We start from the raw sequence: 16,861 nt of genomic DNA, 5'->3' as shown, positions 1-16,861 counted from the left end.
TGGTCATGGTAAATTCAGGCCGTTGTCGATCATTTCGTCTGTCCAAGTAAAGATACGATCGAAGCTCTGAAAGTCCATATCCGGGTCGTTGTAAGGCTCTGGCACCATCGCACCAAACGTGGACGAGAGATTGGCGGAAGCATCGCGAAATATGTCCGGTATCGGCGGACTTGCAAAGGATATGGGGAACGTGCTATGGTCGTCTTCAAAAGCGACCGTACGGATATTAACAGGTGACCGAGACTTCCAAGCAGCGTCGAGTCTGTCGGCAAATTGGCCTGCCAAGTTGTCTCTCTCCGTGGAGCCGTCAGGGCCAACCCACCGGGATGAGCCCTCTTGAAGAGCTTGGAGCAGTATCTCAAAATTAGTATCCACTGGCGTGTTTGAGTGATTGGCATCAGCGAGCAAAGCCCTGGCAGCAATGAAGAGGCAAAAACTCAGCGTCGGAGGTATGACCACGACTGTATTAGCAATAAATTTGGCGGCGATTGTTGCAATCTCACCAGCCGCCAGTATGCATGTTTTGGCAGCATTCTCGGTCGGCAAGCGACTGCGTAAAACGGCGTCCGGGTACGCCATGACCTGGTGCAGCATGATGACGCTGGTATTGTGCGTGATGTGAGCGAGCGTAAGATTTTCATCCATTTTGCCGGTGGCATCAATGCCTGCAACCTGCCATCGTGTAGGAAGGAAAGTTTTCCAACGTATAAGCATAGCATCCAGCGATTGGAACCTCTCAAACCATTGTCGCAGACTTTCACTGTTGGAAAGATCGACGGACTCTTGTAGAAGAAAGGTTGCAACACGATTCAGGCACTCGGATGCTTCGATGAGGTAGGCCAGCCCCCCCATGGCATCTGTGTCGACGTCTGGCTCTATTTTGTTGCTGTCAATGTCAAAAAACTTTGCGTTTTTATTCACTTGGTCTCTCCAAAAGCACCCCTCGACGGGGAGACGCCTCTTGATGTGGTCAATAGATAGTCCAGTATTCCAGCCGGTAGCGACAGAGCAAAACCGATCCAAGAGGAAGATGCACCAAAATATCCTTCGGAGGGATTCTTTTTCCGTCCAATTCCTCGCTGGCGGTAAAAATCCTATGCGATTAAGAAGCCTGTTCTGCGACATTCCTTCGTCTTCCACGGCCAATCCTAGCTGTTCCACGATTCGAGTTGCAGACGAAACTATAGACCAACTCGTGGGCCCTTTACCACTGCCGATTGTGTTGAAGGCGAGGATTATGCTTGCCTGCAGCGTTTGCACCGAAAAACGATCCATACAGGCAAGAACCACAGCGTCATGGCATCGACGACTGTATAGGTCCTGGATCTGGCGGTCAGAAGTGTAGAATCGGATGCTGACCGCAGTCATAGCTAGCAGCACAATATCAGGGAGACTTCCATTTTGAGTTTCCAACGCTGCCTCAATATCCGGTCTGTGTAAAATGGGTATCCACGGGTGTATGCGGTTAAAGTAAATATTGACAAGTTCTCGCATCATGTGGAGTGGCGGAACAGACGCCTTGGGAGAGGCCCCCGATAAGTGCACCGCCGAGGAGGCATCGGTATTCCCGCGCCCTTTAGAGTGACTTAGTGGGACCAAAACAGATGTAGCCGATGGTGACGAGCAATTGGAAGCGCTGTGAGTCCGCCGTCTTTTCCTGTTTTGCTGAAGTAGCCGTTGTCGAACCGATTGCAGCATCTCACCCAGGTCTGGCGGATCATCTGACGCATCCTTGGTGGGAGTAATGGCAGGCCCAAGCAGCATTGATTGTCCCAAAACCAACGCCTCAAGTGTGTCCATGCGTTTGATGAGAGTGTCTATATATCCAGGCTTGGCGCCGCGACGCTGAGCGTTCTCATAAATACAATCGGAGCCGCTCGAAATGCAGGTTCGGCAAGGTTCTTCGCGAGAGCATTTCTGTTTCTTGCGGCGACATGTCGAGCAAGCTCCGTCATGAAGATCTGGGTTGTCATTTGTGTCCGGCGCAGTTGTCATGGTAAGAATTCGGGATAGATAAAGGGCTATGAATACTGATGCATAGCAACATAGAACCATAAGCAAGCGATATTCTGGTTGACTGTCGACTGACTCAGCTATTGTAAGATAACAGCTGAACGTTCAAAGAAAGGAGCTGGAGTAACTGCCCCATGCACCGAATCGATAGTTATCCCACTATATCCCCATGAGTTAGTTTGGCGGGGAAGAACGGAGCCATGTTAACCCGGTGCGGTTTTCGTTAGTTCCAGCACGGTTGGGCACTACCTAAGCTTAGATGGCTAAATTACACCAAGTGGTTTGCGTAACCTACACCAGCGGTTAACAAAAAAAAACAATAGAGACCGCAAGATGCATGTGTGCGTACGAGTACGGAGTGCGTAAGGAGAATACTCTCAATATCACAGATGATTTAGTCCTGTGCATATGTGCGGGTTGACTGTTTCTGCACGCTGATTCACTTCCTGATCCTTTTTTGTCTGCAAACCGTTTGCTATACTAAGAAAAAATACAACTTCCAAACGAAGGGGGAAAAAAAAAATCATCCTCAGTATTATCAGATCACAAAAAAACGTAAAATACATTGTAATCCTGAAGTAAGATTATAACAAAAAGCAGTAATATATCGAGTGTGCACATAGGCAACTACAAAAAATCCATCCTTCATATTTACTACAGGCTTTTTGATCAAGAAAATCGTTAGTACTAGCGGCTTAACTGTTGTGATTTATACCACCATCAGCGTGGCACAGCCTCTCAATTATCGCATTATGCTAGCCTTGAATTAGTAGTAATACTACTTCAACACAAAGCCGAAAGGGTAGGACGGGGGGCTACAAATAAATCCATGGATGAAAAGCTTTGAAGAAGATCAGTATCCTAGGTACCCTGCCGTGCGCCAAACCTATTCTCCCCTCTCCAACGCTTATTAAAGCGCATTTTGACCCCCCCAAAGTAGGTATGGATACATACAAATTGACGGCTACCTCTCTGTTTTTCTGACAGAAGCTGCCCCACTAAGCTTTGACTGGATCGTTGCATATGTTTTCAACAGTCCGAATAAGCGCTCAATATATTTGTTACGACCAGAGAGGCCATCATGAAATACCGCTAAAACTCAGAGCTTCGCGTCCGGTGTTGATAGTACGGATTAGGCAATTACAAAATTGTAGCGCAGGTACCACTCAACACAATTGGTCAGTCGGCAGACTATTGCTTCCGTATTGCCGAGAATTGCTAATCTAGGCAGTTGGCAAAATTCCTGGCGCCGCGATTAAGTAGTTATCATAGTCAGGGGACTTGCAGGAGCAAACTAGTACATGAAATGATAGATTAATTTGACGCAACATAGCCTAAACGTGACTCGAACTCTCACGTTACAGTATCACAATCGGCAAGCAAATTGTAACCCAGCTATGTAGGTTCCTGAACTGTACCTATCACAGATGCGACCATATCTGCAATGACTATGTCTTGGCACTTTGTGTCTCACCAGTACACCAACCCGCAATTGACAGCTGCTATACCTGGTAATTTAGGGTGCACGTTTCTAAATCCCATGGCTAGGTCTCCATTCCTCTCGCCCTCTCTCCAGCCATTCCCTGGCCCGCATCACTTGATCAAACAAGTCACCTGGCATGCAACATGCTGGCACACGAGTTTATTATAAACTTGCGTTTAGTTCCTACTTGCTGTGAAATTCCCCCCCATCTTCCCCAGATACAACGTTGTGCTGATATCGCGGGTTACTGTTTCGAAACGTGGTACTTGTTGCCCCACCTATCCTCGTGAAGTAAAGCTTGGAGCATTTACAGTTCCTCAATACCACCTCACAATCTAAGCTCTTAGTGTTGAGCTTCTATGCTATGAGCTGATTATATATGAGAGGAAGTAGTATCTCGGAAATTGGCATCAACCATCATTTCATCTTTGAGATAATACCAACAAGTTATCTGCTGCTCTACAGATTACATAGGCCAACATGGTTCAGTCACGGGCTTATCTAGGAGCCTTGCTGGCCGCTCTGCCTTCGGTGCGAGCCGGTTTCAACGCTAGCTCGACGCAAAACATTGCCGTGTACTGGGGTGAGCTCAATGGACTCTCTAGGCTTCAGCTTCCTATTAATACGTCGTGTACAGGCCAAAATTCAGCAAACCAAGCAACCTCTCAGCAGCGCTTGTCTACCTACTGTGCCAGTAAGCTAAACATCCACTTGGATAAATTCATGAAAGCTAATAAATACTTCTAGACGCTGAAATAGATGTAGGAATTACGAATGATGCGCTTGTCACTCAGTAGCCAGGCTAACTTCTCATAGATCATCCCGATTGGGTTTATGAATGGCATCAGCCCGGTCATTACCAACTTCGCCAATGCGGGCAACAACTGTACAGCCTTCCCTGACAATGCCAATGCACTTAACTGCCCTCAAATCGAGTAAGTAGTACTCCGACTCGCAGCGAACTCCTCCAATGTGCCAGGCTTATAGATCTTCTTTAGGGAGGACATCACCACATGCCAGAAAACATATGGCAAGACCATCCTGATTTCACTGGGAGGTGGATCTTATACACAAGGCGGTTTTTCGTCCACTAGTGCTGCCACATCCGCGGCTCAGGCGGTTTGGAACATGTTTGGACCTGTTAATCCGAACAGCAATGTAGACCGTCCTTTCGGTTCAGCAGTGGTGGATGGCGTCGACTTCGATTTTGAGTCTGGCGTCAATAACCTGGCCACTTTTGCCACTGAGTTGCGGAGTTTGATGGACGCTTCTGCAACTTCCGCAGGCAGGAAGTTCTACCTGTCTGCTGCACCACAATGTGTTTATCCCGATTACGCTGACAACCCTGCTCTAAACGGTTCTGTTTCCTTCGACTTCATCATGATCCAGTATTATAACAACGGATGCGGTGTCAGCAGCTATGTCCCTGGAGCAACGACCCAATGGAACTACAACTTTGATGTCTGGGACAACTGGGCACACACCGTCAGCAAGAACCCCAACGTGAGGATCCTGCTCGGTATCGCCGCCAACACTGGTGCTGCCAGTGGATACGTCTCCGGAACCCAGCTTTCCGCCGTGATCTCATTTACTAAGCAATACTCAAGCTTCGCGGGTATCATGATGTGGGACATGTCCCAGTTATACCTGAATTCCGGTTTCCTGGACCAGGTTGTCAGTGATCTTGCTGCCTCTGGTTCAACCCCTCCACCTACTAGTTCTTCTGGGGGTTCCAAGCCTACCTCTACTAGTGGTGGTTCTACCGGCCCAACTGGTGGCGGATCTGTGCCGCAATGGGGTCAGTGTGGAGGCCAAGGGTATACCGGCCCTACTCAGTGCCAGGCGCCTTACACATGCGTTGCTAGCAGTGTTTGGTGGTCATCTTGCCAGTAATACTGAGAATGATGCCAAAGAAAAATAAAGGTCTAGCATAAGGCAACGAAGATGTGCTATGAGCCTTACGGAAACATAAAGGGTTGACTCTCTGGGCATTGTCGTGGACAGTCATCAGTATATATCTTGTACTTCTATTGTCTATACTTGAACACGTATATAGCACGATACATATCTGAACATATTCTTAAGCATCTAAGATTGAGGGATGGTGAACTCGAACTGCGGGCCTTACGTGTGCCTATATGAAAGCTATAGATTTGAAGAATGCTTCTGACATGGTGAAACTTTTACATTTTTAAACCTTAAAGTAAGGCCAAATTTGTTCACATGTGATGACTAGAAGGATGTTACCCTGACATTCTCCAAATACATCAGTCTCATCAATATTAGCAACTGCAAATTCGACCCATGGGCTAATAGTCGTGAAGAAATATTTGACCTTGAACGGCCCAAGTGGCATGTACGCCCATATTCGAATCGTTCATTGAAACATGCCCATAAATGTACTTCTCTGCGTGATCGATCATGGCGAGCCGTCCGAGCTTGTTGTTTTTGGTAAGCATGAAGCTAATAAATACACTTCCAAAGCAGAGCCAAGCGACTTTGCCATTATGACTGAACATCTAGGTCGCCTCTTCTTGCGTTGTTGCCTTGAAAGAAGAACCCCAAGGCCACGCTTTTTGAGGATTACCTACGGACTACGTGCGCAAATTCCATCATGCCCGCTATTACTTCACTGTATTCGGCAAGTGTGCATACTTCAGATTCAGATGATTTCACTGGTATGTCTAACTGCTCACAAGGCTATGTCTCTAATTTTCCCGGCCCTTATTTAAATAGGTTTGTGCCTAACTGTGCACGAAACGTTGAGAGTAAATCGTACAAAATACGGGCCAACGCCACATGATGTAGATCTGGATTAACTGGAGACACACTGCCAATAGGTGCCAATTCGGCTTAGAAGCTACATAATTGCTGAGAGGCTCTCTGTCGCGGATTTTAAAGTTCAGAATTTGAGCTCTCCGAGACCCATTACGTGAGAGAGGTCCCCATTCCCGCGTGGTTGGGGGGCGCTGTCTTTCCACAGCGCTAACTGACCTCTGAGGCCTCGGCTGTTCGGAACATTCCGATCATGCCATGATCGCGAACCACTCAACAAGAGAGCATTGAGAAGCATTGGTAATTCCGCAAAGAAGATGAACTATTGATAATAGCAGAAAGACATATCTTATAAGGCAGTAGACTGTCCAGATCCACGCGGAGACAGAGGGTTTTAAGCATCTACGTATCAATTCCTTTGTTTCTTAGTTTCTCCCCACTTACATGGCCTTGCCACGAAGTGCGCAACCATCGGCCTGTTGATAAATGATAAAAGTATTAGCCTGGGCTGGATGACTACGGCTTTGGCAGTATCAACTAGGCTTCTATCAATCATGAACCTGTAAAGTTCATCTTGGTGACTAGTGTGATGACAAGCCGACTAGTAAAGCGGTTGACAACTTCGATAGGATTACAGAACCTGAACTGAACAGGATCAGGGCATCCTCGAGAGTATCCATTTGCCGCATTTTGCGCTGAAAATAACAATACAAGCATTTCAATGAGATACCCCGACGTGTCGGCACCGCATTATTGGGATGCGAGTTGGACTGCTATCTCTGAATTTACTCGACAGCTCGGAATTGGGGGTTTCCGCTTCCGACTGCGACCGCCACTACCCACTCTGGCGCATCACCTATTGCTCTTTGCCTTGGTGTGTCATAATTGGTATTTAAATATCAAGGATTGTATGTCCTCGAATTAAAGCGTCCTAAATCAGCTGTTCACCCCTTCTAGTCCTTTGTTGTTTAGTGATAAACTGGAAACCATGGCAGACAGACGCATCCATCGTTTGACGTTGTTCAAAATCCCAAACGCAGTTGACCAAGAAAAATTGATAGACATTTACAGAAATATGTCTACTAAAGCATTGAAGGTACGTCGACAGGCTTTACTTCGGTGCCGCACAATGCTGCAACCAAATCTGCAATCATTAGTTCTGGGGAAACTTTTGCTCATTTGTATTCTGCCCAAAGGACAATAAACCATACATTCTCTCAGTCACCGCCGGGTCTACCAAGCCCGATCAACGTGCGCAAGGCTATACAGTAGCGGTTCATTCGGAATTTAACTCATTGGACGACATGGTCTACTACGATAATGAATGCGTCGCTCATGCAGAGTTGAAGGCGTTTGCTAAGACGGTTCATCAAGGCGTTATGATGGTATACTACGAGAACCAACTGTAGAGCCAATTGCGAGCAGAGAAGCATTGTACTTTTTAAAGCACAAAGTTAATATATAGCCTTCAATTTCATACTTCACTGCTTAGGGCTTAAATCGAATAGAGAACTGCAAGATTCTTGGTTCTTCCTAATGTTGTCCATTGCGTCTAAACACATTCTGTTCTACTGGATCAGCTCGTTAAAATGCCATGAGATCTCCCCTTGATCCTCGCTCAGAAAATTTGGGGCATAAATATTATCGTCCCAACAGCCCGCGGTATCAGCTTGCGGAGGAGGATATGGACCTTGTTCAAATGTCTCAAAGAGCCCCATAAGTTCATTGCTCATGCTGACGAAATCTGGTGTGGTCAAATCAGGGGTCATCTCTGAGTTCCTATTATATCCTGGGGGAGGTCTTGAGTAACTGTCAAAATTGTAGGATCCCCATCTGTTCAATGCAGGCTTTCTGAGAACACTGGTACCGCCTTCACAAAGACTGGCATCTCCTGTAGGTCCCACCTCAGGGGACCGCAATGCCGGGACCGTGTCTGTAGATCCTTCACTTGTTTTATTTGTGTCTCTCTGAGGGCCTGCTACATTCTGTTGGGCGACGTCCTCAGTTCTGCGACTCTCAAGCCGACGAAGCCGGGGGATGATGCCTCTGACGCTGCTCCAAAGTCTGCGACTCCCCCGGCTCTGGCTAGAGAAATGGCGTAGGAGCTCAATAGCTGAATGAAGCGATTTCTTACACGGCGCGGCAAAAGTTTCGGGGTCATTGCAAACGGCTAGGAAAAGAATAGCCAGGGCGCTAAGCAAGAAGTAATTGAAAGCGGCCTGCTGACGTCGGTAAATATCCGAGGAATCGTTGAGATGGACTAGCACTTGGATGCTGTCTTGCGCAATTTCGACAGCTAACCATGCGTTGCGATACGAGTTCCTGATCCGATTTGGCCCAAGGAGGTAGTATCGGTATATCAAAATGCGAAAATGGTTGCCTCGTAAGTAGAGCAAGGCTCGCAATCTGTGCAAGACGGGAGGCTGTGCCCGGGTAGCCAGACCGAGTCGCGGGTGACAGAGACGGAGTTGCACAGGGATTGATTCAAGCCATTCTTGTGTCTTTGTGTCAAGTTCTGTCGTTTTTTCTTCGGGGTTCTCATTGGCATGGAACCCAAAGGGCATCAGTGCATCCCACATAGTCGAACATAGGCGTCCATATCCTACCATGCATTGGAGGTATGCACAATCCTGGCCCTAGAGAAGCCATTAGCCTAAAACTTCAGGAAACCAACCCCAAGGCCGCTGTTAACTTGGATAATTCTCACCGGCTCTGGCAGTTCCATGTCAATATCACGATCCACAAATGCAAATGACAGGTTGGTGCCAAAGCTCCAGCGCCGGTCAAGCACATAGATAGTCCAGAAGACTCTCACAGCCAAATCGCGGTGCTCTTTAATAGGAAACGTTTCAAATAGCGTGATTCGTCGATGCAGGCCTAGGGCAAGTGCTTCACGACAGGCGTGGCCTATGATTCGCCAAGCGAGTAGATCCTCGTCGACATGAAAGTAGTAAATACTCTGATGGACAAAGCCATGTCAGTTTTTATCTGATATCGAATGAATTGTAAGTGAATTGTTCTCACTAGAAGGATAAGCAACTGCAAGTCCTTCAGGCCCGAACTTGGCTGCAGAATGCTCATGACGCTTCGTTCGACTGAGATAATCATTGCCGTGCTGTTATCACTCTTCCCATGTCCTTCGATTACCATTGCTGTAGCAATAGCAGTTTTGGCAAGCTGTAAATCCTTTAAGCCTATGCACGAATCCTGCCTGTCAGTGATGTTTTGAGTAGCGTCCTTAGGTAACTGGCCTAACTTGATGACCTCAGGCGCGTTGGAGACGAGATAATTCGTGTCCAGGCATGGATATACTGATTCCACTTCTTCCTGGAAGACGCGAATCAAGCGCGAAAACTCAGAAGGATTACAGCCTTTCCAGAAATCCTCATCAAAACTCTGATCTGGCTCTTTGGGAGACAAAGAACGGAACTGTTGTCCGTTCGGAGGAGGCAACTCGACTTGCGGGAATTCCACCCGCGATAATACCTGTTCGCCTACTTCAACACCGTGAACAGATCCAGTGGGACCAATAAACTGAGGCTTCTCTGGTACATTTTGATGGACATGCGTTGAGGTAGTTTCGCGAGTCTACATGGGTTATCAAGATGTCATCTATCTCAACCGATTTGAAGGCTGTGGGTAAAGGTCTTACCACTACAGTATTGGTCACTGAGGTAGACGGTAATGCTTCGGAGCAAGATATGCCTTGTGGTGAAACGAGGACATGCGCTTCTCGTGGCTGGAAGTTATCAGATGTTGGGTTAGCGCCGGAGGGACGCCGAGGAAGTTCGGCAGCTCCATTCGTGGTGAGTTGTCTGACTACTGCCATCCACTCATTCATTGTATCCTTCAGAATCTTTACATCTTGGCTCAGTGCCCATATTACACTGCGATTTGGGAACAAGGTCAGTCTCGTCTTCGGGCTACCGGGATGAACATGATGATGGGGGAACCTTGGAATGGGGCTCACTCGTTCCCACACGTAGGTCTATCTACAAAGTCGTGACGGAGAGCTTTGTAGCTGCATGTGGCCAGCCCTTTGGACGCACACCTCTGGCAGCAATCGTCGGTCTGGCCCGGGACACACTTCAGTTTACGCCGCCTGCATTCATCACTATACTCACGATGTCAAGTCAGCTGTAGTCAAGTTGACCCTCTTTGCCCATATTTTTGTCCACTTAGTCAATAAAGAATTCGATCCCAAAAAGACAGACCAATTCGGAAAAATATAAGAAAAAGTGACAAATAAACGGGCCGGGGCCTCGGTCAGAGTGTGCAGCGTACCAGGCTACAGCAGTGTATTTTCTGCGTTTAGTCGGGGGTGCAGGCCGTTCCTCGGTTGAGTCTTGGTCTTCGTACTCTGTGGGTTTGTAGTCTGACATGACGAAAATGAGAGGGAGGAGCGTACAGCACGCGAGCAGGTATTGGCAGCGGCGTGTGGAGCGGAAAAGCCGAGTGTGGTGAGCAGGATACGGAGGATTGGCGAGGATCAAAGAAGGAGACAGGCCTTGGTTCCGTTGTCCTGAGAATGGTGCTAGAATAGTTGCAGACTACTCTGTATGCACATAATAAAGGCTGGCTCGGGAAATTCCGAGATTCCGAGCACACACAATGAGCAAACCGATTCCGCGTGGGGAAGTCCATCCTAGACTCTTACTAGGCCCACTGCCCCGGGATCCCATCTTTCACAGCTGTGCCTACCTCAGCGTCTCAGTGCCGTGGTGGGCAAAAGCTCTGGTATATAAGAGAATTTTCTTCGGGTATCATGCTGCTGCTATATAACCCTAATCCCATGTCCTATACCAGCAAAATCTCAATTAGTTGTTCTCTCCCCTTCGATGAAAACAACAAAGTCTCTCTGGGACAGTTCAAAAACCCACCACAATGCTAAATTCCGCAGCATCTGCGGTCTGGCTGGAGAGAATTCTGCGGGACTCAATGCAACACCTCTTAATTAGCGTTCTCTCTCTCCCTATCATCTACATTCTGGTAAACGAACTTATCCGCAAGAATGCCAAAATTCCTCATATGAATGGACCTAAAGGTCTTCCTTTGTTGGGTAACATCTGGGATATCCGTGTCAATGCTGCGGAAAAGTATCGGCAATGGGCCAAGCAGTACGGCGACGTCTACCAAATCATGCTTGGAAATATTCCCGTTGTTGTCGTCAACTCAGCTTCAGCCGCTAAATCGGTGTTTGGTTCAAATGCCCAAACGTTAAGTTCCAGGCCGGAGCTATACACATTTCATAAGGTCAGTGAAGCAAAACGAGAATGTCGCAATAACGCGTTTTACCTTGAATCGTTCAAGGGGCCGACCGCCTTTCCAACTGTAGCATTGCAAATACTGATTGCTCTGTTCAAAGGTACTGTCTGACACAGCTGGTACAACTATTGGTACTTCCCCATACAGCGACTCGTTGAAACGGCGAAGAAAAGGCGCAGCATCAGCACTCAATCGACCTTCTGTCGCAACCTACGTTCCTCACCTTGAAGTGGAAAGTAGAGATTTTATTAAAGAACTTTTCGAGTATGGTAACGCTGGCCAGACACCCGTTGATCCTATGCCAATGATTCAGCGGCTTTCGCTTTCCCTCGCTCTGACCCTGAACTGGGGAACGCGATTAAAAACTCAAAAAGACGACTTATTCGGAGAGATCACCCACGTTGAAGAAGAGATTAGCAAATTTCGGTCTACCACAGGGAATTTACAAGACTATATTCCTATTCTGCGCCTGAATCCCATCAATTTTCACTCATCCAAGGCCCGTGAAATGCGCGATCGCCGCGATAGGTACTTGACGAATCTCAACAATGCTCTTGATGAGCGCATTGCAACAGGAACTTACCAACCTTGCATTCAAGCCAATGTTATTCTGGACAAGGAAGCAAAACTGAGTAAAGATGAGCTCACTTCAATCAGCCTAACTATGCTTTCGGGCGGTCTAGATACTGTCACCACGCAGGTTGCTTGGTTTGTCGCGCTACTCTCTCAGCATCCCGAGATCCAAGAAAAAGCCATTGTGGCAATTCGCAAGCATTATGGTGAAGATCAGCCTATGTGTGACGAGAATGACGATCAAAAGTGTGCATACGTTGTTGCTCTTGTCAAGGAGGCTCTTCGGTATTACACAGTTCTCCGTCTGGCTCTTCCTCGAGCTTCTGTGAAAGATTTGCCATACCAAGGCACCGTTATCCCCAAGGGTACAATGGTATTCCTTAATGCGTGGGCTTGCAACATGGGTACGTAACTCCTCACTCGTGCCATGACTAAGATTGTCTGTACGGGATGTACTGATGGATGTGACAGACGAGAAGGTTTGGACTGATCCTGAAGTCTTTCGTCCTGAAAGATGGCTTGAGCAACCCGATGCACCGTTGTTCACATATGGTGTCGGCTATCGTATGTGTGCTGGCTCTCTCTTGGCCAATCGCGAGCTTTACCTCGTCTTCATCCGCTTGCTCAACAGCTTCTATATCAAGAAGTATGACGACGTGGACTGCCATCCTGTCACTGGAAATGCAGACCCCAAGAGCCTGGTTGCTCTGCCTCCCCGCTTCAAATCATACTTTGTGCCTCGAAACGACACTGCTCTTCGTGCGGCCGTTGAGAAAGCCTCATGATGAACGAGCACGAGAACGGTTGTTTTGTGATCCGGTCTAGTAGTAAGGCGAGATAGAGAATACGTTTTGGATCAACAAAGATTTGATGCAATGGCCTTTAAGTTCCATCGTTTCGTGCCAGAAAGATCTCAAGTGTGAAATAATCCCACATACTCTTTCTTGCAGCAAGTGCAGTCGACCTTCAGTGTAGTTTCACGCCTCGCAGCTAGATGGAGAATTGTCAACCAAAGAGGGAAACTCAGTATACTCAATTTAACTATGGTCTCTGCTATACAAATGGTTTGCGAGGCAGTGGAAACGCGAGACTCCAGGTTATTGAAGAAGTGATTGGCCTTCACGTCTCTCATGACTATTGTGCTATGCGAGATCGCAATTGTTCAGAGTCGTTTGTTATGATGCCGATGTCATAAAAAGCCAGAGGACATACTGGGGTTTCCCATTCAGGATGATATGCTCAAAATAGCGTCCAAGTCCAGCGTCTGGCTACATGGATCGCTTCCAGGCCCACTTTGTTCTGCATACATTGTGTGTTGTAGAAGCGATAGCATTCTAATCATGAAGAGGTTCCCAATTGCTTTGGCTTAGCTAGAAAATTTCCCGACAAATTCTACTATTCTTTTGTAATAGTCCTTTGTCTCTGGATGCGTCTGAAGCATATAGAAACAGTGTGGCATTCCCTTGTATATCTTCAACTGTGTGTCAGCACCCTCGTTTTGCAACCTCTCTGCGTACGCGATTGCCTCATCCCGATGAATATCGCACCCTGCAGCTATGATTACTGTAGAGTCCAGGGTTGTTAGTCGAATTTAATTTCATGCACAGAAGCATCAAAATAGGGCTGAATGGTTAATAACTTACACGCTGGTGGTAGGTTTTTCAGGGACTGTGCAAGCAATGGCGAGGAGCGCCAGTCGGCCGTCGGCTCCGGCATGTACATATCCCAAAACCACTCCATCCGCGCAGCAGTAACAACACTGTCGTTGGAGTTTTGCTGATAACTACCCATTTCATACGCCTCTCTGGGAAAGAATTTGGGATGGCACATTACTGGGAACGTGAGAAGTTGCGCTACGATACCCTGGAATCCTTCGTCCCGGGCCATGATGGCGACAACACTAGCCTTTTAAGTGGTTGGTTAACGCGTCCCAAGATTGGAAGCCTCTGTAAAGGAATTTCGTGCTGCGCAGTATGACTTACTAGGTTTCCACCAGCACTACTTCCGTTGAGGATAATTTTCGATGCATCAGCACCGAATGAAGCAGCGTTTTCCCCGCACTACCCCACATTAGTCCAGAGTCTATGTTTGCCCGAGCAATTTGTGTATCACAACGTGATATATGCACATCACCTACCCATTTCAGTGCATCGAAGCAGTCGTTGGCTGCATATGGAAATTTGTACTCGGGGGCCCTATTTCATGTTAATAAATGAGTCATCCATATTTTTTCCCCATTCGTATTCCACTTACTGTCTGTAATCAACACTGACCACCACTGAATTTGTCCAACCGGCAATCATGAGATTTTCGGAATGTTCAGTGCAATGCCCACCAACAACCCACCCTCCACCATGGTAGCGTACAACCATCGCAGAGCCAGGACGCTTATTTTTAGCCGTGTACAACTTAATCTCGATCTCGGCACCGTCGCGAGTTGGGATCATCCGTGTCTCAGTAAGGACATCCTTGCCCTCTACAGGACATCCTTCGGGCGCTGGTGGGCTGTTGAGCCAGGCTTTGCGAAAATCTTCCAAAGATGTCTCAGGCTGCCACAAGCCCTCCATCATGCTATTCAGCATCGGTCTGAGCTTTGCGTACTCTGGATCCAGCTCGCTGAAATGGCCGAACTTCGGTAGAGGCCTAAAGTTAGGGTCCACAGGAACATACTCGCCCTCTTTCTTAGTGATAACCATCTTGAGCTACTGGAATGAGAATGGCAATACTGGATGCGCTGTGGCCGTGTTTTACTTGTTTTATTTAGATGTAAAAAAATGCAGTTGATGAGTATCCATTTCATCCCGAAGGCAATATATATGCATATATACTTGACTTTCAGTGTACAAATCCAGCCGCGACGGAGTTGTACTGTCCGCTGAGGAAATCTGTCCGAAGTCAACGCGCGCCGGCCCAATTAAGTCATGCGAGGCGAATTTTAAATATTCACAAGAGCGCTCTGTATAATGATTTTATTAATTTTGTGTGCAAGTGTTGGATCTCTATCTGATCCAGACCACTGTACAAGCCTATGCAAGTATTGTTTGCTGAATTGAATATAGTGTGTTGCCCAAATAACTAGTCCTCGGCAGCATGGTGTGTTAATGCCATACATTCTTGTTTGTGTTTACTTGTATCTTCTCTTGCGAATGCCAAACCGCCAAAATACAGCTGAGGCGTGCTGCAACTTACTTGACTTCCGAGCCCACCGAGCCACAACTTATCAGCGGCTTTCGCAACTCAGCAGCGGCTCTCGGCATCCCGGAGAGTTGGCATCAAGGGTTCTGCCTGATCAAGTATCAGTAAGAGTCACGTAGAAACATCGTATTTTCAAGGTCACTCGGATTAAACGGTCACAGTATATTCATTAGACACGTCAGAGTTTTGGTCTTGGGTTGCTTTATTCATTCTCAAATCCATTGCAATTTATTATGACGTGATAATAGCTTATAATTAGAGCATAGGTAGTTTTGTTCACTGCGCCACTTCCGGTAAAGTAATAGTTTTATTTCAAACTTCTTCAATAAACTATTCTATGAGTACTATTCTGCTGAGATGAGAACCAATCATTTACCGTTGCGATGGCTAATTCAGGCCTTGGAAGGCCTTTGCTGCCTTCAAATGTTCCAACCAAGTTGTTGGCTTGTCCTCGAGAATAGATAAGCTCCAGTCTAATTTCTCTCCAGCGTAGTAACCACCCTCATCCATGAGGCGGAAATTTTGCAACAGTTCTTCAGCTGCAAAATCTGGCATCCCTTGTCCTTTCAATGTAGCTGTAAACATTTCGTGAGGGAGGGAGAAGAATTTAGCATCCTTGCCGGCATTAGGGAAGGCGCTCTTAAAGTCAGCAAGAATCTCTGTGGGAGTCTGGTATGCCGTGGCACCAAGTACACGCTTGCCTAGGACCTCGTCACGCTTCAGTACGATGGCCTTGACGAACTTTCCCGTATCAGCCTCAGCGTCAAACATGGGGAAAGGCGCTGTTTCTGGGGTTGGCAGCGCCAGTGTCCACGGCTTTTCCGGCGACTCTTGAGCGAGCAGCTGTCCAGGGATATTCGACATGAAGAAACCCGGCTGAAAGAAAGTTGCTGGGATTCCAGCGTCCCGAGCATATTGCTCAACAGCGGCCTTACTATCGAAATGATAAACATTGGCCAATTTACCATTGGTAGCTTCAACGCATCCAGATAGAGTAAGTATAACTAAACTATTTCTTGTAATTTGATCTGGGGGGCACATCGGAGCTTACCTTTAGCAACATCGATTAACGAACTGTAAATAAAGTGTTGTACTCGAGCATCCTGTATCCGATAGCTTAGTATTTGAGCCCAAAACACTCGATCATGCACAGGCTTGGCTAACCTTCGCCGCATCCACAATGGTCCTGCCTTGTTGCTCTTCACGTTCTTTGCTCATAGTATCCCAGTAGTTTGTGACAGCAAAAATCGCTGCAGCACCAGAAAACGCCTTGGCCAATGACTTGCCGTCATTTATGTCGGCCTACCGCCGTCAGTTACTTAGATCTTAGAGATTTGTCTTGGCTGAAGAACGAGACGGCTCCTCTTCTGAACTTACTGCAATAAGCTCAGCACCTTGGCTTTCAAGCTTCTTGGCAGACGCCTTAGTGACGTCTCGGGTAATAGCACGGACAGTCCAATCTTTCTTGAGTTTAGGGTCACTCAGGAATATCTTGGCAACAGAGCCACCCTGATTGCCTGTTGAACCGAGTACTGCGATAATTTTCTTGGTAGCCAT

At 47.3% G+C, this 16,861-nt stretch overlaps 6 protein-coding genes across 6 annotated transcripts; 2 read left to right on the top strand and 4 right to left on the bottom strand.

The window, feature by feature from the left end:
• Positions 1–3: 3 nt before the first annotated feature.
• On the bottom strand, positions 4–1,995 carry V8C40DRAFT_267174 (Zn(II)2Cys6 transcription factor; the record flags this gene model as incomplete). The annotated part of the gene is made up of 1 exon (XM_083219829.1): positions 4–1,995. The coding sequence occupies one exon, from the start codon at positions 1,993–1,995 to the stop codon at positions 4–6; it is 1,992 nt and encodes a 663-aa protein (XP_083072352.1).
• Positions 1,996–3,855: 1,860 nt separating this feature from the next.
• On the top strand, positions 3,856–5,646 carry V8C40DRAFT_248556 (glycoside hydrolase family 18 protein). The gene is made up of 5 exons (XM_083216571.1): positions 3,856–4,079; positions 4,134–4,190; positions 4,244–4,257; positions 4,313–4,431; positions 4,495–5,646. The coding sequence occupies exons 1-5, from the start codon at positions 3,977–3,979 to the stop codon at positions 5,387–5,389; spliced, it is 1,188 nt and encodes a 395-aa protein (XP_083072351.1). The 5' UTR covers positions 3,856–3,976; the 3' UTR covers positions 5,390–5,646.
• A 2,147-nt stretch (positions 5,647–7,793) lies between these two features.
• V8C40DRAFT_248553 (fungal specific transcription factor domain-containing protein) lies at positions 7,794–10,836 on the bottom strand. The gene is made up of 5 exons (XM_083216570.1): positions 10,242–10,836; positions 9,924–10,158; positions 9,296–9,859; positions 8,979–9,230; positions 7,794–8,907 (listed from the first exon to the last, which is right to left on the bottom strand). The coding sequence occupies exons 2-5, from the start codon at positions 10,110–10,112 to the stop codon at positions 7,840–7,842; spliced, it is 2,073 nt and encodes a 690-aa protein (XP_083072350.1). The 5' UTR covers positions 10,113–10,158; positions 10,242–10,836; the 3' UTR covers positions 7,794–7,839.
• Positions 10,837–11,299: 463 nt separating this feature from the next.
• On the top strand, positions 11,300–12,894 carry V8C40DRAFT_275628 (cytochrome P450; the record flags this gene model as incomplete). The annotated part of the gene is made up of 3 exons (XM_083220747.1): positions 11,300–11,524; positions 11,637–12,513; positions 12,581–12,894. 3 exons carry the CDS (start codon positions 11,300–11,302, stop codon positions 12,892–12,894), a joined length of 1,416 nt encoding a protein of 471 aa, XP_083072349.1.
• Positions 12,895–13,475: 581 nt separating this feature from the next.
• On the bottom strand, positions 13,476–14,805 carry V8C40DRAFT_267170 (alpha/beta hydrolase; the record flags this gene model as incomplete). The annotated part of the gene is made up of 5 exons (XM_083219828.1): positions 13,476–13,672; positions 13,753–14,014; positions 14,092–14,169; positions 14,247–14,304; positions 14,363–14,805. 5 exons carry the CDS (start codon positions 14,803–14,805, stop codon positions 13,476–13,478), a joined length of 1,038 nt encoding a protein of 345 aa, XP_083072348.1.
• An 886-nt stretch (positions 14,806–15,691) lies between these two features.
• Positions 15,692–16,861, bottom strand: V8C40DRAFT_267169 (NmrA/HSCARG family protein; the record flags this gene model as incomplete). The annotated part of the gene is made up of 4 exons (XM_083219827.1): positions 15,692–16,278; positions 16,356–16,407; positions 16,469–16,606; positions 16,682–16,861. 4 exons carry the CDS (start codon positions 16,859–16,861, stop codon positions 15,692–15,694), a joined length of 957 nt encoding a protein of 318 aa, XP_083072347.1.

This window comes from Trichoderma camerunense (genome assembly GCF_050948025.1).
Source record: "Trichoderma camerunense strain CBS 138272 chromosome Unknown V8C40scaffold_11, whole genome shotgun sequence".
Classification (NCBI taxonomy): domain Eukaryota; kingdom Fungi; phylum Ascomycota; class Sordariomycetes; order Hypocreales; family Hypocreaceae; genus Trichoderma; species Trichoderma camerunense.
Note: the sequence above shows the minus strand (reverse complement) of the source record. Positions and strands in the feature narration are given on the sequence as shown.